This window comes from Micropterus salmoides, unplaced genomic scaffold (genome assembly GCF_014851395.1).
Source record: "Micropterus salmoides isolate LMB-PRFRI ecotype aquatic unplaced genomic scaffold, ASM1485139v1 Ms_hic_scaffold_8, whole genome shotgun sequence".
In the NCBI taxonomy this organism is placed as follows: domain Eukaryota; kingdom Metazoa; phylum Chordata; class Actinopteri; order Centrarchiformes; family Centrarchidae; genus Micropterus; species Micropterus salmoides.
The window spans coordinates 24,255,058-24,277,854 of record NW_024044570.1 but is presented as its reverse complement, the minus strand read 5'-3'; the positions used below and the strand labels follow the sequence as shown (position 1 = coordinate 24,277,854).

The 22,797-nt window shown below is 39.4% G+C and overlaps 1 protein-coding gene across 3 annotated transcripts; it reads right to left on the bottom strand.

Annotated features, from left to right (window-relative positions):
• Positions 1-834: 834 nt before the first annotated feature.
• cd44b (CD44 molecule (Indian blood group) b) lies at positions 835-21,435 on the bottom strand. 3 transcript variants are annotated; one of them, XM_038706700.1, is made up of 9 exons: positions 21,026-21,435; positions 9,152-9,317; positions 5,306-5,448; positions 5,083-5,133; positions 4,148-4,489; positions 3,261-3,347; positions 2,998-3,076; positions 2,558-2,801; positions 835-1,911 (listed from the first exon to the last, which is right to left on the bottom strand). In XM_038706700.1, exons 1-8 carry the CDS (start codon positions 21,090-21,092, stop codon positions 2,591-2,593), a joined length of 1,146 nt encoding a protein of 381 aa, XP_038562628.1. In that variant the 5' UTR covers positions 21,093-21,435; the 3' UTR covers positions 835-1,911; positions 2,558-2,590. The 3 variants fall into 3 exon arrangements, with proteins under 3 accessions (XP_038562628.1, XP_038562627.1, XP_038562630.1); XM_038706699.1 differs by having other exon boundaries at positions 835-2,801; positions 21,026-21,434; XM_038706702.1 differs by having other exon boundaries at positions 835-2,801; positions 4,148-4,486; positions 21,026-21,432.
• Between the last annotated feature and the right edge of the window lie 1,362 nt (positions 21,436-22,797).

Here is a 22,797-nt window from a genome sequence, read left to right as displayed (position 1 = left end):
GTACACAGGGGAATGTTAAGTATAACAATAAAAATGTGCACATTGTAGGGGTGTTGGCCCATGTGAAAAAAGATAGATATGACACTGCACTGTTAGATGGATGGAAACAATTTAAACTGGATAGCCAATAGATAACGTGTCATTCTCTGAAGGACAGTAAAACAATGCACTTGTCAAACATCACTCTAGCTACAAACAGAAACCTTTTGTTTGGAATAAAAAAAGTATGAGCAAAGTAATAATTTTATGAAAATATTAGCCTCATCTGAGCAAAAATCAAAACAAAATAGATGGTAGTTTGATATACAGCTTGTTGATACATACCCACTAGTCTCCTCTGCATCACGTAAAGAAAAAAAACTCATGCAAAAAGAGATATGTTACCAAATGATGACTATCACAGAGAGTGCATGTTCTTCTAAGGATCAGACTAATTTACTATATATAAGTAATTTGTGATGGCAGAATGACGGCTGAGCGGCTTTAGATCAGTATTTGATGACTGCATTAATGAGTGCACTGTATAATAAACACATGCTCAATTAGCAGTAATTGTGCATGTGTTTTTCAATGTGAGTCAATGAAGACAGTCTGACTATATTACATGCATCTAACGATGCCATGTCTATCTTTCAAAATGTCTGTCTTTATCTCGGTCTTTGCTTCCTGTGTTAACATGTTCTCACATCACAACCCCGGTGCCATGGAAACCTTACTTCCTCTTATGTGGGGGCAACATAACTAACTCGCATCCCCTGTCAAGCCATTCACTCACTCCCTTTTGTCTTCACACATACATACATAATGAATGAATGAACACCACATTCCTGCACATCTCTTTCTATACACATTTATTTCATTCATGACTTTACAGATCTTTTCAGCAACATCTTTTGTTAATTGGTCATGAAACCCGCCTACACTACTGCATGCTACTTTTCCTCAAACCATGTAAAAGTAAAAGCAGGAAAAAAACATATCAAAAACATAAATCAGTTTGTAATCGCTGCATATAATTCAGCATTATACTGAAAACCAGGAAGAATTAGCTGTCACACAGGGAATGATATTGATATGACACAATGTATTATATATTTCACCAAGGAGAAGGTCAGTCAAAAAAAATTGGAGCCTTTTGTTTACATGTGTGAATGTACAGAGTCACTGTCATATAGATGCCTGGGCAAGCACACAAGCTTCATTCATCACTCCTCCCCTCCCCCTCGGGAGCACAACATTGTCATGAAGAAACCTTTACATTGCTATGTGTGTACAGCACCCCCCCCACCCACCCACCCATTATCATGCATATCATGTAATTTAGCATCTAAAGCAAGGCCGCTGTCACTTGTCTCCACTGAGCTTAAATCTTGCATCAACAAAATGGTTAATCTGTTATAGCCAAAACTTCCTTTTGCTCTTTCTTTTTTTCCGTACACACTGTGTATATAGTACATATACAACATCTTCATCATTCTATTTATCCTCAGGATAACATCAGGGACTTCATTTCATTTCATCTACACAATATAAATGCATTCCATGTTAACTGACTTCAAATGTGCATCAGTTGCACAGTTTTTGGATGTTATACATCAAGTTGATTCATCCAATATCCACTCTACTTTGACTATTGCAAAATCCATTCACAATTGTTTACTTCAGAGATGCTCTTCCTAATTAAATAACTCTCAAAAAAATTACACATACCTTTATTTAAAAAGGGATAGAAAGCCCCCTTTCCACCAAACCACAAAAAGCACTGGCAGCTATTGCTAAGGCATTCCCGAAAACATATACTTTATATACAGAGACCAAGAAAAAGGGAAAATGAAGCTGCATAAATTAAGGTAGTGACATCCCCAGTTTTCTTGAAAATGGAAAACGCAAACTCCAGTCCACAGGAAATGTCTGAAATATACACAAAGTTACAGCAATAAGCAAACAAAACAAATGAATGAAATACATGGAACACGTCAAGGGTTGTTGTAAAAATGATTCCTTCAAAAATCTCAAATAAAATATTGATTTACTAATTCCCATATAAGATGAAAGACCTGCCAATTTAGGAACCACCAATTCTATAAAAAAACGGAACTCATTTGTCATCAATATGTTCTTCACAAATTAGCCCCTAGGCCTTTAAAATCCATGTATATCTAGCCCCACCATCAACAAAGCATAAAGCTCACAAACACAAAGAACAGACACAAAAAACACATTCACACACCCTGCTATGCACCGATGCATGATACCCCATCATGCATGACACTCTTTGACTGCCATTGAATCCGACCTAACCTGGTATACCAGACAATAAAATGCTGCACATGGTGATTTCAAATACCCGGTCCCACTGACACAACAGCTTCAGACCCAGCACAATACTTTGAACCTTAGTTGGACAATTTTTCTACATAACACACACATACACCCTTACTCAGTGTCCATCCAGTGCTGGCCAACAAAGCATATTTCTTCCCCAGTGTTTGGAGCCCCAACCCCCGACCCATCCAATCTCCCAACCATCACCTCACTCTATCCCTCCTGTCCTCACCTACTCTTCCCTGTCTGCCTTTGCACTCCTCTCTCATGCCAGCTGTTCTTTATCTGGTGACTCCTCTAGCGTGATGACGGTGAACTCCTCCGTGTTGCCGTTCTCCTGGATCTTCTCCTTGTTCATGAGGGTCACCATTTCCTGCTCTCTCTCCTGGGCGTGCGAGCTGGATGCAGATGCTGCCGCCCCGTTCCCCTCGCCATCTTTGGGTGTGATAATCAGGGTCTGCTGTTTGCCGCACCAGCTGCAAGCGCACGTTATTCATTTAAATTATAGGATTTTTTTTGCCATCCCTCAGTCTGCAGCAAATTTTGTGAAAATCGGACTATTGACTACTGTGCACAGTATGACATAGAAACAGGGGGTAATGTTTCTGTCCAAAACACATTACATGACAGCTCTATTAGTGTAAGGGGGACAAAAAGCAAACAAAGTCATACCTGTTTCTTTTGGCAACAGCTGCGCACACAAGAAGAATAACAGCAACTGCCACAATCACTCCAATGATAACCAGCCAGTCTGGAGGGAGAAATAACAAGCCATGAGCCTGCAGCATTAAAACTGAGTCAGTAACAAAAATCACTGTCAATAAAGAGTGGATCCCACTAGGGGTGCACTTTATCCCAACACTGTCTTATTGGATTGAAATCACGATGGACTTCAGGGTGTTAAAAGGTATATGTGAAATAACACAGTTGCTCACTTGATGAACTACTTCTCTCCAGTGAACCAGGCTCAGTCGCATCAGGACCTGGGACCTGTCCCTTGTCATTAGGTTGTTGCTTTGGAGCTACAATGCCAATAAAACAGGTAAGGTAAACATTTAAGATACAAGTCATTCACCGACATATTAAACTCGGAGGTACCCAGGCTCCCAAAAATAAGCACATTTAAAAAATAACACATAGGATGTTTTTCACTTTAAACTGCCTTATATCATATTTGCAGTTTTATCTCTTTCATATTTTATGGGTTTGATTTAAATTAACTTGTACAGCAAATTGAACTGTATAGCCTATATGCCCTCAAAACACACTTCTGTGCATTTGGTGTGTTTTGGTGAAAATCCTGATCCTGATTATAGCTCCTCTGGACAAAGAGACAAAATCACTGAGGCCTATTTTGCAACAAAGCCAATCCACATATCAGCCTAACACAAGGGGGCGTCATATGTTCTTAAAGTTACTTCAGTTCTTTCAAAACCTGTTGCATCTAATGTCAGGGTGGGCTGTGTTTTCATGCATTTTGAATATAAATGAACACAATTTTTATGATTACACTTTTGGATATACAGAGGATAGATCAAATAACAGGAACTTTGCAATATAATGCAATCCAAAAATTGCTGAAGAATAACAGCTGAACCAGCACTCATTCTTTGTGATAGAGTCTCCACAAAAAGTGAACATTATTAGCCCCACGTAGGTGATTTCTATTGCATGGCTTTGATACAGGAATGCATTACGCTGTCAGATGTATTTCATCCAAATCCTGAATACTTCAGTGAGCTGTAATCATATACACAAGTCTACTTGTACTATGATTTGTAGCAGTTATCTGTTGGTTGCATTTTGCTTGGGTTTTCCTTACACTCTGTTATGGCATCTTGTCTTTTAGGCTCTACTTCTCCAACAGGGGCCGTTGGTGAGGCTACCACATTGTCAACCGATGGTGGCACCATCCCAGATCCAGTGGGCTGGTCTAACTCTCTAGTAGTGAAAGTGAACCCCTCACTGTTGTTCTCACTCCCACCAGAGGTGATTTCATCCAAAACATTCACGGAATGTTCTGGCTCCTCTGGATTAGTAGTGGCTAATGGGGTAGTTTCCATGAAAGGATCTTTCGAAGAGACTACTGTGGGGTCTCCACCCTCACTATCGGAAGCATCCTCAGGTTGTGCTTTTGGAGTGGTCTCTTCTTGGCCTTCTGCTGCTGGGGAATAGAGAGATGTTGTAAAACCTGATTACATTCTCTTCTGAGAATTAAACTTTTTTTCACAACTTTTCACTTTTCAATTCATCTTATCATGCCAATGTTTATGTTAAAATAATAATACATTACAATACAAAACGCATGCATATTAACATGCATGGTTGACTTTCTTGCTGCAGTTGAGTTTCTCACAGGCATCCCCCATGAAATGTTGCAACATAATAAGTCTTAAATCATTTTTGCCACATAATTGTCAGCCAGTGCAATTAGACAGTGCCATTAAAGAAATGGATACACTTGCTATATAAATATACAGTACAAAATGAGTATATAGTAATAATTGGGAACTAGAGCGAGGTGTTTTCTAAGAGTTTTCATATTGTTTTCTTTGCTTAAAATAATGAATTGCAAATTTAGTTTTCTGCCAATTCTATGACATATGCCAAAAATCAACACATCATCAACTGAGCTTCATAAGCTGGGAATTCTGTATGTTTTTAAATGTTGACATCCTGACAACTGTAAATTCAATTTTTCAGTGTGTCTCCTTATACATGTGTTACAATAAGGTAAGGGTGAATGGGTGTGCTAACCTGATGCATCTTTGGTTCGAAATGCTTCCGTACAGTTCAACTCAGGCCCGACTGGCACATGGGGGAAGAGAAAGCAGTTATCAAAATGGAAAAGCAAATAGTAACAAACAACAAAGTCTTGACAGTGCAGTCTGTAAATTTACATAACACTTCAGTAATTGGAGTATCAGCTTTGGGCTGCCCTGATAAAGTGTAAGTGACAAGTTCTTGTGGATATAGTCACCTTTTTTATCATAGCATAAAGCATCAAAGTTTTCTGTAGCATCTACACGGGAATTAATAATGAACCCTGTCATGTTCTTTGCACAGTTTTCATGGTGGCTGAGTCTGAGGATGACAACGCTCATATTGTTGGTCCAGCCATACCTGAAAAGACACAACAATATTAATATTATCATTAGAAGATCAATTTTGACACAATCTGTAGCAAATGTTGAGACATTTGTTGATGCACAATGCAATCTGTCTCCAAGTAGCCAAGTCTAAACACATAACATCATAGTGAAAACAGAAGTGATTTGCATTGCACAGAGAAGTGAAGACACAGTTGAGAGACCGATGATGGTTCCATTTATTAGAAGTTTACGTGGTTTCTAACGCATGATTAACTTGGCGTATCTGTGTTGTAAAACTGGAAGACCTTCTTCCTCTTTTCTTGTTTCTGGGATCTTTCTAACTATGAGTAAAAGCATTTCCTGTGAAGTTTTAGAACTGAAGATCCAAAAGCAGGCAATCACACCTCGATAAAACTGGCAGTGGCTCTATTATAGCATATGGATGGTAAAGCAGGACCCATGACAATAACTTATTTGGTGGATGCGTTGCAGTGGGAATCAAAGACAAGTGTCTAATCCACTGCGTCTTCACCACTTCTCTATAATAATACAACCCCAATTCCAATGCTCAAAAAACACCTGTTTGGAAAGTTCCACAGGTGAACAAGTTAATTGGAAACAAGTGTCATGACCGGGTATAAAAGGAGCATCCCCGAAAGGCTCAGTCATTCACAAGCAAGGATGGGGCGAGGTTCACGACTTTGTGAACAACTGTGTGAGCAAATAGCCCAACAGTTTAAGAACAACTTTTCTCAACGTACAATTGCAAGGAATTTAGGGATTTCATCATCTACAGTCCATAATATCATCAAAAGATTCAGAGAATCTGGAGAAATCTCTGTACGTAGGCGACAAGGCCAGCACTGAATGCCCATGACCTTCGATCCCTCATGCAGCACTGTATTAAAAACAGACATCAATGTGTAAAGGATATTACCACATGGGCTCAGGAACACTTCAGAAAACAGTTAATACAGTTTGTCACTACATCAACAAGTGCAAGTTAAAACTCTACCATGCAAAGCGAAAGCCATAGTTCAACTACATCCAGAAATGCCGCCGGCTTCTCTGGGCCCAAGCTCATCTGAGATGGACAGATGCAAAGTGGAAAAGTGTGCTGTGGTCTGACGAGTCCACATTTCAAATTGTTTTTGGAAATTATGGAAGTTGTGTCCTCCAGGTCAAAGAGGAAAAGGACCATCCGGATTGTTATCAGTGCAAAGTTCAAAAGCCAGCATCTATGATGGTATAGTGGTGTGTTAGTGCCCATGGCATGGGTAACTTGCACATCTGTGAAGGCACCATTAATGCTGAAAGGTACATACAGGTTTTGGAATAACATTTGCTGCCATCCAAGGAACATCTTTTTCAGGGAAAATGTGTGGGGCATTATGAAGCGCAAAATACGACAACGGAGACCCCAGACTGTTAAGCAACTGAAGTTGTACATCAAGCAAGAATGGGAAAGAATTCCACCTACAAAGTTTCAACAATTAGTGTCCTCAGTTCCCAAACGCTTATTGAGTGTTGTTAAAAGGAAAGGTGATGTAACACAGAGGTAAACATGCCCCTGTCCCAGCTTTTTTGGAAGGTGTTGCAGACATCAAATTCAAAGTGAGTGAATATTTGCAAAAAACAATAAAGTTTATCAGTTTGAACATTAAATATCTTGTCTTTGTGGTGTATTCAATTGAACATAGGTTGAAAAGGATTTGCAAATCATTGTGTTCTGTTTGTATTTACTTTTTACACAACGTCCCAACTTCATTGTAATTGGGGTTGTAATTATTTTGTATTCATTTTTTTACCAAGCTTCAACAGCTAAATGTGCAACATGCAGCATGAAATAATTGAATATAACTACTAACTTTCAAATTAGTTTAGTAGAAGTTAATAGATTATTTTTAATGAATAAGAGACAGCAGAAAAGGTTGTCGCCTGTTTAATACCTGGTGGCCTAACTGTTAAAGAAACAGTTATATTATTCAGGAAAGTCAGATCAAACAGCCACATCAGTCTCTGTCTATTGATAAACTGTAGGAAAAAGTTTGGCATTTCAACTCTGGCAGCGGGCGGGCGTGTGTGAGACGAGAACGACCGTGACAGTTTCACGGGATCGCACCAGTTACACAGAAGCCGTTGCCATGGTTACCCGTGGAGTGCTTGTTTGCCTGTCTGTTGATGAGGAGCGCAGAGTGACCCCACGGATCCAAGCCATCTGAAAAGGCCTTATATAAACCCCGTCACAACCATTCACAAGAAATTACTTTATAACTTGCCAAAACTTTTAACATAAGGACGACTTAAAAAGCAACCATTCATACAGCAAAGTGTATATAGGTGTGATTGATCAATCGACAGAAAAGTCAAAGTAAACATTAGACATAGCCTATAACAAGCAATAATCAAATTATACCCAATTTATCCGATGCTTATTGCCAACTCAGTGTTGGGCAAGTTACCATGCATTTATACTTGTGCGTAGGTGTGTCCGTCATTCTGCAATTACACCCCCACACGCAGTAGCGCTACAGCGTCCACTGTGTTGACTTTTGCCGGCCGAGCAGGCTAACTTCCGTTTTAGCGCTCTGCTAATGTAAATGGGGGTAAAATTGTAAACGTGCGGCTGGTGTAGCCTTTTCAAATGTTACCGACCGAATGGATCACATTCTGATAGTGAAACGAGTCATTTCGCTCGGGTTGCGACGGTCAAATATATTGATTCACTGTGTTACAGCTGCCGTTTTGGCCGCTAGTAAATGTTACTTTAAAGCACGGGGTACTTCTGGTCGGCTCAGAGGCATTGCGAGGCTACCCAGCCGACCAATCACAGAGCTTATTACGGTCCGCATCGACTCAACGTGTAGCATTTTTGAGGAGGTGCACGTCAGGTGACGGCGTAGCCTCTGCGTAGCCCCGTAGCCTACGCTGTCAATTTGACGCAGAAGTATAAATTGCCCTTAAGTCAATGTAGAATTGTTCGCGGTTAAAAGCTTTTTGCTGGTCGCACAAAGTTTACAATGGACGACAATGTTCTTTGCATCTTAGACTGTGACACAATAATGGCAATAACGTTACTTAAAGAAGTCGAAAATACCTCTCCTCTCTGTTCTCCTGTCTTCCTTTTTGGCTAATCGCTGATAAGGTCCGGTGCCGCTGAGCTGCAGCATTTGCGCATTTGCGTCAGGGATGGTGCATTCAGTAGGGAAGCCTCAATATGATTAGTAACTGTAATAATATAACTGTTTTGAAAATAGTAATCCGTCACACTATTCTTTACTGGGAAAATTAATATTACAATATTACTGCCCAACACTTTACGTACCACTGATGCGCGAGTGTGACTGTGATACACACTGCGCAAGTGTGGAATGGGCAGCTGAACGCATACGAACATCATTGTTGATACTTCGAAAGGAAGAAAACTTTTCACACGTCAGCCTGTAGATGTCCTCAAATCCTTTCCATTTCACTCGGCCAGCTCCTGTAACCCCCCCCCCCCCCACACACACACACACATTTTTTTTAAATTACAGATCTGCATGATTCACTTGGGTCTGATTTTCAGGTCAGAAAATAACATCCCTGCAAAAGGTCAAATGTTGAAAGATGTGAGAGGGCAAGATCTTGAGAATTTGGGGTTCATAAACTTTTTTCATAAAATTTCAAAAAATAGAAGTTTAAAGCAAAATGTTTTTAATTTGAATACAAAAATTATTAAACAAAGGCTTCACCTGCACGTTTCCATGCTTTGATTATAGGCCTCCTGGACTTGTTCTGGACTTGCCAAGGTTGTCTGCAGCTGCTCACACACCTTTTGAGCCATGTCAAAGTTCAGGGAGTGACGGCTTGCTCCCTCCACCAGAAACACCCTGGCAATGCTGCAGCTGCGAGAATTCACTGTAGGGAAAGAGGGGGAAAATATTCAGGTTCAGTGTCTTACAGGATTCATCACCATTTAGATATGGTGCACAGGGATGGGAGTAGCACGGTTACAGAGTCCATTATTTCTTGTGTTTTTGTTTTTTTAACTGTACAAAGTTAAGTCCAAATCATTTCTAGGCAGTAACAGGGAACCACAGTGCATCCATGGGCCAATGGCTTAATTAAAGGAAACAATTTAACATCTGACATTATGATTTTTGTGGAGAGAGACAATACAATACAATAATATTGAATGAGGTGAGAACAACAGATGTAGTCAGTCGAGAACATATCTTAAAACTGAATTACACCTATTTTTACATGCAATATCAACATCCTATTTCATTGTGCTTATGTCTTTAAAACGTAATAGCTCAAAACCAAAATATTTATAACAAGCAGAGTGAGACAGAACATATAGGATTAAGTACCAGGTCGCTTTTGAAATAATTAAAATGTATTATTTGGTCTTGGGAAGATACAAAGTAGAAGCAATATGAGAGAAACAACACACTAATACTCATTGCTATTTTATTTGAAGAATATCTTTGAGATCTACAGTATTGTGGGCGTCCATGTACTCTCTTTTTCCCGACAGGGTGAGACACAGCTATTCATTCAGTTTAACTACCATGTCCTCATTCAGACGTTTCAGTTCCCGATTTCTATTAGACACATCAATGGTGCACATGAATGCTTCCACAACCATAACATGTATAATAAGTAATAAGTTTGTGTCTGCATTCAAGTTCGAGTCATGAGTTAACTGGTTTGTACAGAGGAGTTCTTGGAGTTCCTTTGACAGAAGCATCATGAGACAAACAGCATACTCATGTGTTTAACCCTCAGGCTTAGCTAAGATTTTATTTCAGGGTTTCTTTTTGCTCTAAACAAAGTGTGCAAACAAGTGTATACTTAACACTTAAAGACAAAAAATGATAGACTAACATAACAAAGCAAACTTTGTCATCACTTTAACAACCAGGCAGATGTTCAAATCATTTAGAAATGCTTAATAAAACAGCCATTAACAAGAACAATATTTAGGTTGCCAGTTTGTGAAAAATCCTATTAGCTGTTGTCAGTATATTTCATCGGTCTCAGTCTTATTCTGTTTACCTGGCTCTTTAAGTATACCTTAAGTCAAAATGAACTCAAGGTTACAAGACGATCCTGATAATTTATGGGCGTTAGGTGGCAATCCCCAAAAAATTTAGTTCAGGGAAAGTTTGTTGGCCCCTGCTAAATCTGACCAGTGATGACATGTTTAGCCAACTCACTGACAACCCAGAGTTGAGACCAGGAGGTAGAGTCATAGCCCTACACGCTTCTGTGCTTCCATTAGAGCAGTTATCCACCGAAAACCCCTAAGTGACGGTGTCTGCCCCCTGACTACATAAGTTAATTAGATCAAAAGTAAATAGAAGAGGAGCTGTGCATAACAAACCTATTAAAAAATGTACACCACCGCTACAATAGCACAAAAATAGGAGAATTAAATGTGGACTCTCACCTAAAGGTGTACTAGTAAATGATTTAATATCAGATCTTCATATTGATTTATTTTGTCTTACTGAATCCTGGCTGGGGTATGAAGAATAAGTTCATATGTCGTATTAATACTCACATTTCTCAAGGCACCAGCCAAGGAGGTGAAGTTGCAGCAATCTTTGCCTAATAAACCTTAAGCCTAAACTCAGTTAAATCTCATTTGAAAGCCTTATTCTTAGTCTTTCATATACTATAGCCAATTCTATTTGCTATAATGTACCACACTCCTGGTCCATATTCTGAATTTTATTCCGATAAAGTACTGTAGACCAGGGGTTTTCAAAGTCTGAGACTGTGGGCCTCCCCTCAGACAAAGCTTGGGAAACGCCCCCCACACCAAGTAGTTTTAAAAAAAGATCTGTACTAAGGCATTTATTAGTTTCTGACTCTGATGGGGGGAAAACAGTTCCCAAAAACTACTGTATCTCTTAATTCTCAGGCATGTAGGCTATTCTATGTGATCTCCTTTTGATAACTAATGCAATAAGTAACATAATATTGTTTCACTTCCATTCACTGAACCTCCCCTGAAATTGTTTGGAGCCCCCCTAGGCCCACCTCACACTTTGAAAACCTCTGCTGTATGTGATTTTAATATTCAATGTGGACACCGACTGCGTTTATATCATTATTAGGGTAGATTGGCTTTTAAATTTGGAAATTGAACATTTAAAAGTCTTTCAACCGAATACCTTACTATTTTAATAACCTTTGAATTCCTATTGTTGGTCCTAGGGCTGGAAATTAACATAAAAAAATGAGGCTGAAGCAGAACATAAAAAAATATTAATTAATGAGGAGGGTTAAGTTGAATGATAAAGCACGATTAAGAGTGAGCAGTGATAAGATTTAAGTTGAATGATTCATTAATAAGCATCTTGTAAGTTTATAAAACAATTTACTTTTATGTCTTAAATACACTTAATAGCAATAAATTATTTTGCTTCAAATAATAAAACAAAGAAGGACAGCTTCCTAGTATAACCCTGAAAAAGGCAAATTAAAGCAAAAGTTCACATCACAAAAGTTTTATTTATTAAGTTGTTATTTTGTTTAGTCTGGCAAGATAAGAACATATAGAAAGGCCCTCCATAATGCCAGAGCAGTCTATTACTCAACATGAATAGAGGAAAATAAGAACTTTCTTTACAGCACCGTAGCCAGGCTGACAGAGAGTCACAGCTCCATTGAGCCATTTGCCCCTATAGCCCTCAATAGTAACGACTTCATGAGCTTCTTTAATAATAAAATTTTAATAATTAGAATTCATCACCTGCCCTCAAACGGTACAGATTTATCTTTAAATTCAGGAACCTTAGAAACAGCTGTAAAATCTGATATATTTAGACTGCTTGTCTCCCATCGATCGAGTCTGTTTGCTTAAGTTTGCTTGACTAAAGCAGAAACCTCAGGGAAATGACTTTCCCTTGTTGAAATAAAAACAAAAAATGCAAACTAGGCAAACAGGCAGCATGTGTATGTGTACGCATGTAGATCACTACATTCAAATAGCCACATGTCCATTACAAAAAGAATGTAATGGTTGGAAAGAAAGACATTTCAGTGTTAAAACACCTGGAGATTTTCCTGATATGAGCAGGTGATCATTTGCATGCTGTTTGAATGATAGAGAAAGACACAACCCAAAGAATCGATATAACTGGGGACAAACAGCCCTCACACTAACACAACTATTTATCTCGGACTTTGTCTCCATAGTGATCTTTGTCCCCCCTCCCACATACACACAAATGTACTGCATAAGAATTTCTGTGAAAGCTTTTTGAATATATTTTTTATTAGGCTATAATATAATATATTTTATATAAAAGATAATATTACGATCTCTTAGTTGCAGATTTCAAGGGAAATGTAAAAAGTCAAATTCATTATCATCATGTAAAAATTAAATCAGGAAAGTGATTGGTTAATTCTGTCGTGGCTTAACAGATAGTTGTGAAGTGCTGAAGACATGCATGTGACAACATTTTGGCCAGCAACTAAAACGCACAAAATAAACATTTCAGTTCAGTAAATTGCACAGTGTCTGTGTGTTTCATATCCTGTGTAGGTTAAAAGCACAAAATAATTTTTGAGAGAGAACGCAAAAGTCCTTTACCACACACACTAGAGACGAACATATGAACAAATATTTATTGAAATCTGTACTGTTATCATATCTGCATCTGTTTGCTGTTTGTTTAAATGTGCTACCATGGTGACAGACGCACGGGTTGTGAAAGGTGTCGAATGCTAACTCACTCAGCAACAACGCACCACTTGTACAGGAAAACACCACACAAACAATTTTGGAAGAATAATAATCATGCTGGGGCACTAAATCAAAATATACTACATTTGTGAATCTCGAGGGAGACTGTGTTAGAGACCTTATAGATTGGATTGCATTCTATTGTACAGTATGTACTCACATAGTGAACCCATGCTCTGTGATGACGGCCACATTGTTCAGCTAGACTCAGTAAAAAAGGGAAGTGCACCATTCTTTTCTCAGGCTGTGTCCTAAACTCGACACCTGCATTGAGGCATGTAAAGAAAGAAAAGCAAGAAAATGCTAAAACTTTGAGATACACAATATGTTGTTTTTTTATTTAATGAAAAATCCTGCATGTTGAAGTTATCCCAACAACACAGGACATACCACCGTTTGTATTAGACCACAGCATTCTTAGGTGAGCAAAAGTAATGGAACAAATAATCTTAAAGTAAATAACATTTAATATTTGTTGTCATAAGCCTTGCTTGCAATAACTGCCTCAACCCTGTGACCCATCGACATCACCAAACTGTTGCATTCTTCATTTGTGATTCTATTCCAGGCTTTTACTGCAGCTTCTTTCAGTTATTGTTTGTTTCGGGGTGTTTGTCCCTTCAGTCTCCTTTTAAGGGGGTGAAATGCATGCTCTATTGGGTTAAGGTGAGGTGATTGACTTGGCCACTCTAAAACCTTCCAACCTTTTTTCCCCTGATGAAGTCCTTTGTTTTGTTGGCAGTGTGCTTTGGGTCATTGTCTTGCTGCATGATAAACTTCTCCCGATTAGTTTCAATGCATTTCTCATCTTGTGGTGTTGCCTCTATATTTCTGCTCTCTGATTCTTCTTTGAACAGTGGATTGTGATACCTTCACCCCTGCACTGTGGAGGTCGTTGGTGATGTCAGCTACTGATGTTTTGGGGGTTTTCTTCACAGCTGTCACGATATTTCTGTCATCAACCACTGTTGTTTTCCTTGGCTGACCTGTTCGACGTCTGTTGCTCAGTACACCAGTAGTTTCTTTCTTTTCAGGACACCCCAAATTGTTGTGCTTGCTATGCCCAATGTTTGTCCAATGGCTCTGGTCGATTTTCCTTCTTTTCTCAGCTTGACAATGGCTTGCTTTTCTCCCATAGACAGCTCTCTGGTCTTCATGGTTTATCCTCTTTAACAGGAAATGCAGTCTTTATAGGTTTGAACCAAGGATGAAAATTTAGACTAGTCATGCAGAGCTATTTAATGTTTGGACAATCAACCTAAGAGGCAACACCTGGGCAACAAGAAACATCTGTCAGTCACATGTTCCAGTAGTTTTGCACACTTGAAATATGGGTGGGTTCAAACAAAGGGTGGTATGTCCTGAGTTGTTTAACACATCTGGATGTGAATACCAGGAAATGAGAGCTGAAATTCTCTCATACTCATCTTTTGATGCTAAACCCAAATGTCTTCAATGATCAACAAAAACAAAGGAATTTGCCTTACACTGTAAAAAAGGATTCTGTGGTCATGTAGATTTGAATTAATGTATTAGATAAAATATATTCAATATGATAGTGTTTTTGATTTTGAGGCAAATATTTAATTAAATTTCAAATAAAAAATGTTTGGAATAAAATCCACCCTTTGTAGTTAAATAAAACATAAGAATTATATTTATCTAATCCCAAATAGAGAGAATATTGAGTGAATTCAAATGAATGTAATCAGGCAAATATTAATTGAAAAGCACCTGTCCTGTTCCTGTCAAGAATTCCCATGATGCATGGCGGTGAAGATAGTTGTTAAAATTAGCTAATAAGTCTCCTATTTGTTTGAAATACAAAATTTACTTTGTGAATTATGTTTTTTCAAACACGTGTGTTTATAATATAGTGTTTTTTGTTGGTAACTGTCATTCTAGTCTATGGTTTACTATTGAAAAGTGCCTGTTTTATTTGATAACTTCAGCTGCACTGATCATAGACCAGTGTATCAAAAACAAGTCTCTCGTATGGGCGAGTCTACAAGCAAATGACAACGCATTTGTGGGGGGTCCCCTACCTAGTTGGTGGCCTGGATCGGCTGCCCCCATGCATCCATGCTATCTTCCATATATGTAGATGATTACTACTCAATTATATTGAGTATTATATTATATATCATTGATAAATAGAATATTAGTATTATTATAATTATTAGTACTATTTACACATTAGGGAGTTTCTTTTTCAAATCAACTCAATATTTTTGTTATATAATTAATTCTGTACTGTTTTCTATTTGAATCTACTCATATTAAATGGATAACTATTAAGCGTCTCATTTAATTAATATTTACTCAATACCAAACATTGTGAAATTTAATTAACAATATTTCTTGTAATCTGTTTCCTCATTATTATTGAGTAGATGTGGTGTATCTTTTCTTACAGTGTACCGTTCCAATACTTTTGGAGGGGACTGTATTTATATCCAAACTGCAGATACTGGATATGCCTCTTTTAAGTAAAGACTCATCAAGTATGCATTTGGGGAATTTTCAAAAGTGCTATTTGTTATTTTGTGGCCATGTTTATCACTTTGCTTTAGCGAAAGCTGACTTTTAATAGACTATATATGATCATGAGTCTACCCCCCCGGCTGTTATGAGTAAACAGAGCACTAGTAGCAGCAGGAAGTCGAACCCTCTGCTTTTAGTGGCAGTTGGGCAACAAGCGTTAGTGCCAACACTTGTTTTGTAAGGCATTACAGATCTTTGCTTCTCACACTCTCCCTCTTATACACACACACACACACACACACACACACACACACAATTACCTGAAAAAACATCAACACATGCTGCCACATGGCACAGTGTCCCTGAAAGTAAGGGGGTAAAAAACAAGACAACAGCCCTGGCCTTGCAAACCTGCCCAGAGAGATCAAAGGGAGCACAACTTACCATCAGTGAGCTGAAAAGGGGGCTGACGTGAATCTGAGGCATAATCATTAGTATGCAGAGGGAATGGTTATGGGTGTCTTTATACAGTCCAGAAGCCTGCTATGCCAAGGAACTGACTCTCCCAAAGGCTCCATTGTCACCTAATAGAGCTGAAACCAAGGAGACTGCAAAGTCTGGGTGTACAGAACCTGAGAGTAAGGGAGCTTTAACATGGCGTTTTGCCAAAACCTCCAGCTGCTCTAGATGTAACAGACAAGCCTGATTCTCCACTCAAATCTCTTTCCCCCCGTCTCTCCATTTCTCTTGTTTTCTCTCATTACCCTCTGTTTGTCTTTTCTATGCCAGCAATAAAGTGCAAATTACCCCCTGCATGCAGGTGCGCAAACACACAGGAAGATAACAGATGCGCATGCACACAACACACTTTAACTTAACTTTTGAAGAACCATGACATGGAGCTCAGAGAGATAAGTTTTCTCACACCACATTGTTTTCTTTTTTATTATCTTATCTGCATTTTTCTTTCCTCTTGTCTTTATCAGAAGCACACACTGAAAATGTTCTCACTAAAGCTTTCAAAATATCATGAGAGCAGGAATCCCATGCTTGAACAGAGCATCTATTGTATGTCTCAATACTACTGGAACATCCTTTTAGTTTAGTTCATCAGCTGATTTGGAGAGAGACCTTGTTACCATCACCCCCACAATGCTCCAGTGTCCTGCATTGTCACACTTCTTTCCCTCCGCTGCTCACAGGTCCACTGGGCCAGTGGGACAGATGAAACAGAGATCTGGTGCAAATATGTTTGTGTGGCACAAGAAGGACTCTCGTTGTCTGTTTTTTCTCTGTAACGTATCACTTCCTGTCACAGGAAAATGGCATGTTAGAAATAAAAAACATGCATACATACACTTGAAAGCAGCCCATCTTTCTTTCAAACAGAAAGTGCAGATACTTGTTCTCCCCTTGTCTTTTCATAAACGTTGGCCTTAAAGCTCTCATTTAAATTAAAGGTTTCAATGAATCCAAATAAATTATCTTTGATAAGAAACTTGACCTCCAGGCATTCTTTTTGAGCATTCCGATTTGAAGATAAATGAGATTTTAGTGGAAATTACACACTTAAGCATTCCTTGCTGAAGTTTTTCACCAGCTGGTATCACTATAAAGTGATAAAGTGAAATATTAGCACTATAAACCGAACAAAAAGCAGTTTTCCATGATACTGTGTACATATTTTCATGAATATCTGCCTTTTGTTTGTGGTTATTCTTTATTTAATGGTTTTAATTCATGTTTTCTATGATGTTTTTTTTTAAGAATAGTTTGACATTTTGGGAAATACATTTATTCACTCTCTTGCTGAGAAGTGGGAGATGGTTAGCCTATAGCTTAGCACACAGACTGGGGAAATGGGTGGAAATTAAAAAATACACTAAACAACACATCTGAGGCTAACTGTTAACACTAGAAGCGCCAGAATTCCATAGCTACTAGAACTGCCAGAAACGGTCATTTTGACCGCTAGATTCCAAACTCTATATCTTTAATGATAAATTCCCAATTGAGAGATTATTGCATGTATTGTATTAGGATATCTTTTAAAAAAAATTTACACCAAAATGTACATTTAAATAAGTTTAACTATACATTTATAAATAATAATTAGTAGTCTACCGTAATTATCGCATATCACAACAGATAGGCTATATTTCCATATCCATTCCACATAACTCAGAACAAGATAATAACAATTAAAAGTATGTTATTGAATTATAAAACATTTTTATTTTAAATGGATACGTCACTGTCACTTTCCACCTCCGATTGTTCCCCTGCATCCGAATCATCACTATTCAAGTCCTGAAGCATCTCCAGCGCCATGGTTCCATTCATGTTCCTCTTCATTCGCTCATTCATTTTTGAAGCCTAGCTATATATATAGCCTATAGATAACGTAGCTATATAAATGTAATTCATTATTATTTTTATTATTATTACCCTTTTTCTGATCAACCAATTTAGTCTAATATACTTTTTGTTTGTAGAAATTAGCATATACACAAAACACTCAGGCTCGCTACTGACCTTTCTGTTGACAGTGAGAGAGACAAAGGTCAACCGCGGGAAATGTAACAAATGAATACCGCGAAATTCCGTTAGGTCAAAATGACCGTCTATGGCCGAAATAGGTACAAATGTTTATTTGTTTTTTGCCTTATGTGTAATTTATATGAAAAACTTTTTAAATGAAAATACAGACACTTTTAGGAAGGTACATATGTTTATTTAATAATAATAATATGTTATTGCAGATATAAATTTCAAAACGGTCAAAATGACCGTCATGGCCGTTCTAGTGTTAACACATATCTTGTTTGTTTAATCCATACACAAATACAAATGTAAAAAAAAAACTGAAACTTTTGACATTGCCCAGAGAACTGTCTCCCTCTATTTCCAGTCATTATGTTATGGTTAAGCTAATCATCCCCCTTGCTCTAGCTCCGCTCTTCATCTATTGCATTCAGCCTACACAGTGTCTTGTTTGCAAAACTATGTAATAAGGAACCTCTTTCTTTTTTGCTCCAACTTGAAATTTGCACACATCCTTTGTGCTTAAAATCAAAGTATAAATCCAGTATAATCTGCTGTTATGCCTGTTGATACAGTGACTTGGGATTCACTGCCTCATGCAGGATCATATGTGTACATTACAGAGCTCTTTCTGAGCAGTTTTCCCAAGGATACAAAGACTTCAGTGTAGGTATGAGGAGGGAAAGCAGACGGGAGGGAGGGCTGAAACTCACAAAAAGGGTTTTAAATAGTAATTAAAATGCTTAACAGCACACAAAAAGATAGCCGAAATCTGGGATATGAGGACCCCTGCACCGTCTAAGACCAGATCAATCAGTGTCAAAGACACTGGGTAAAGAAGAGAAAATTAAAAGAGGAAAGGACTTATACAAGATATTGGTGCAGGGCCATTCACCTTCGGGGAGGTTGAGATGAAGATGAGGGTATATTGGTGGAGAAGGCAAACATGTGTCTGAGAGTCTCAGGTGGCAGGAGATGGTACTCAGAGCCTGTACAGGCACAAGCCCTCTTTGTCAGGGCCCAGTCCCAGTCAGCAGGGCCCCTGACCACCGTTCACCTTGAAACATGACACAGGTGTATGCAGGAGAGGTCGTTACGCCAAGGAGGTGAATACAGCCACATTTCCAGTGGTCAGGTTGGCCCAAGTGCATGTATTTGAGTTTGTATGTGTGTATGTGTGTGTGTGTGTGAGAGTGAGTGAATGAGTGAGTGAGTGAGAGAGAGAGAGAGAGAGAGAGAGAGAGAGAGAGAGAGAGAGAGAGAGACTAATCTTTTGCATAGAAGAAGCAGGACTATAATTATGATGGGTCTGGTATTGCTGTAAGTCAACAATCTCCACATGCTGTCTATATAGGAAACTCAATGGATACAAGAGCACACATCAGATAAAGTTACATAAAGTGAGTTGAAAGGTCTGCGTATGTTTACTTGGTGTTTGAGAAAATAAATTATTATCAAATTATCAAATTTGTAAGGTCTTACAGATAATAACTATTTAAATGTTTTAAATACACTTAACTACTGGGGAAAAACAACAAATTTAAATCTCTTTATGGTATTTTCAGACACTACTGTATTAAAGACCATTTACCAGGCAAACTACTAAATCTTTTGCAGCTTAATAGATCATCATACCTGCTACTGGTGGGGATACAGACAACATCATACAAACTCTCCATACACCTCATCTTGGTTGACTAGCCTGGCCACAAATCCCTGAGTACTGCTCTTAATGTTGTGATTCAGGCAAAACAGAGCCACAGGTTAAATAAAAGACAACGTCTGGACCAGGACGAGCTGTAGAACACTTATTGCCAGACACCAATTACTGACAACATTCAAACACAGGATACATGCACAAACATACGCACAAAAGCTCCTCAAACTCCTCAGCACACAAAGAGTCTTGTGGGGGCAAACACATGTTGAAGAATCGGCGGCGGCAGTGGGGGGAGGGGGGGGTGGGGGTACAGTGCACATACTAGCTTGTCTAGGTATCTCTTGTTTGCCTTTAAATACTAGTAAATGGTATAGCTTGATGTTCTTTGGCGCAGTGCCAGAGGGAGTGTTTGTGAACAACCCCACCACCATCACCTCCTCAGGGAAAGAGCCAGACCACCCCAGACCTGTTTGACTCAGTACCAACTTCACCTCCAGAGATATATTGCTCCGGGCAACAAATCCAATCAAAACCTTATACAGAAGGCACATGTGAGAAAGAGACAAAGGGAAAAGAGGGAGACATTGAGTGGGGGGGGCTAGAGCTATTGCTGAACATCCTTTGTGTCAGAGAATAAACCATTAAGCATGGCAGCACAGGCTGTAACAGCACAGCAAAAAAGACCCCAAAAAAACCCTCTCTACTTCTGCTTCTGCCACAAAAGAAGGACTGCTTGTGTAAGCCACACTTATCATCCAAAACCCTGATAAATAAGGTTCACTTCCCAGCGTGTGAATGTGTGCGAGACAGAGAGTGAGCAAGAGCGCCTGTCTCCTTTGTGTCTATCAGTCTCAGACTGCCAGACGAAAGCCTGTCTGTGCTGGTGTAGCACACGCTCTCTTGCCGGCTTCCACTCATCCGTTCTACAAGAAGCAGCAGCAGCAGCAGCAGAGCATAGCCTCTTTTTCTTTCCCTGTCTTCTCTTTACATGAACGCTCACTTAAATTCTCAACAAAGCTCAAGAAGGGAAAAAAAGAACACTGCCTAGTCCTAAAATCTGGCAACAAAGGATTGTTGCCAGCCAATCAGCCAGGAACAATTTAGGCAGAATAAGGTAAAAAGAAAAATCCCAAACAAAGAGCAATCCGCTGGGCAAAGGCACAGTCCCCTCACCTTTAAGTTGTTCTGACCTGGAGGAGGCCAGTAATCCAAAGGTGACCCCCAAGAGAAGCGTCCACATCCTGGGCAAAGTGTCTGGCGATGGCTGGGTGAGTAGCTGGAAGGCAAGGTGTGTAACAGTTCTCTTGTGGTCCTGTCTTCCCTCTGCTAGGAGTGACGGGTGGTTTGTGTTTGTGTGTGTGTGTGTGTGTGCGTGCGTGCGTGTGTGTGTGTGTGAAAGAGAGAGAGAGTGAGTGAATGAGTGAGAGCAGTAAGAGAGAGAGAGAGAGAGGGAGAGGAGGACCTGTAACTGTGGAGGGAGTTGCTGTGAGTGTGTGGTAGCTGCTGGAGCTGACTCAGACTTTGCCCCAACTTTTCGATTCTCTGCCCGAAAGACACAGAGGCTAGTGGCACACGCGCAGAAGGGGAAGCGTGGCTCATGTGAGCACACACCCTTCTGCCACTCCCACACTTGCCCCACCTCTCCTCAGCCCCACCTCACACAGTCCCTCTATTCCTCTCTTGCTCTCCCTCCCCTCCTTCCTGCCTCTAGTTTGTAATGGATAATCAGAAGGTGATTTTTCCATCTGTCTAGATGCTTATCCTTGTCTCCCTCCTTCCCTACACCCCCACTCCCCCCTCCGTTTCATGTTCCTGGCAGCAACAGTTTCTGAGAGCCCATCTGGTCTTTTGTTCAGTCCTCACTCCATTTTCAATTCATCCGATTTTCTTGTCTCGGCTCCGATCTGTCTTTCTCTCTAGCTGTATATCTCACTACGATCCTGTGCCACCAGTTGAAATAGGTGACACAACCATTTCACAGAGACTCACCAACAACTTCAAGTCTTTATAGATCCAAAACACTGATAGAAAACTCTGCAATGTTGCACACATTAACATCTGTTTTTACTTGCCAGCAACAAGGGTATTTCCACTTTCACATCATGACAAACCTGCCTCCACTCTCAGGTTTAACATTTCACATCACCATATAATGGATGGAGTCAGCTCAGGTTTCGGGATTCTCCCCAGCAACAATTTATCTTGTGTTATTTGCAACTGATTGTATATTTTAAACACAACGGTGATAGGAATGCATGACTACTGGTCCGTAATTTTATGACTTCCTTACCAACCAACCAAGAATGTCTGTTGGCTCAGCATGGCCAGCAACTTTAGTTATGGAGACAGCATAAACTGATGTGAACTGACCCTTTATATGACATTTATTTTTACTCTCAACAGCGCTGAGCACCTAAATCACTGCTTTTTCAGCTCATTTAGCACAAACAGGGACTGGGGTAAAATCAAAAATCACATGGGCACAGATAACTTGCAGATTCTGAAACACAGATATGCTTCTCAACCGGAAACTTCCCACACCCTTCAGCTGTGAAGCACAGGAAGTGTAATTTAACAGTTCTGAGAGTCTACAGCAGTGTCAGCAGCTATGTAAAATTACACTTAGGCACAATAATGCCATGAGCTAAATGCTTACATCAACATGCTGACATGCTTAAAATGACAGCGCTAACATGCTGATTTTAAGCAGGTGTAATCCAAGCAAACATGCTAGTGTGGGCCCACTGTGTATAGGTGTAGGTTTAATGTGGGCAGTGTGGGCATGGTCAAACCCACACCAATTCCATGTGGGCCCCCTGTGGGTTTGCCTATGTAAGACTCACAGCAGTCTTGCCCTTTGGTGCCCCAATGAGGGTTTTCTGTGGGTATTTAGTTATCAACTAAAGTATTGGACAATCTGGCTCGGTGATGGCACTAAATAAAAA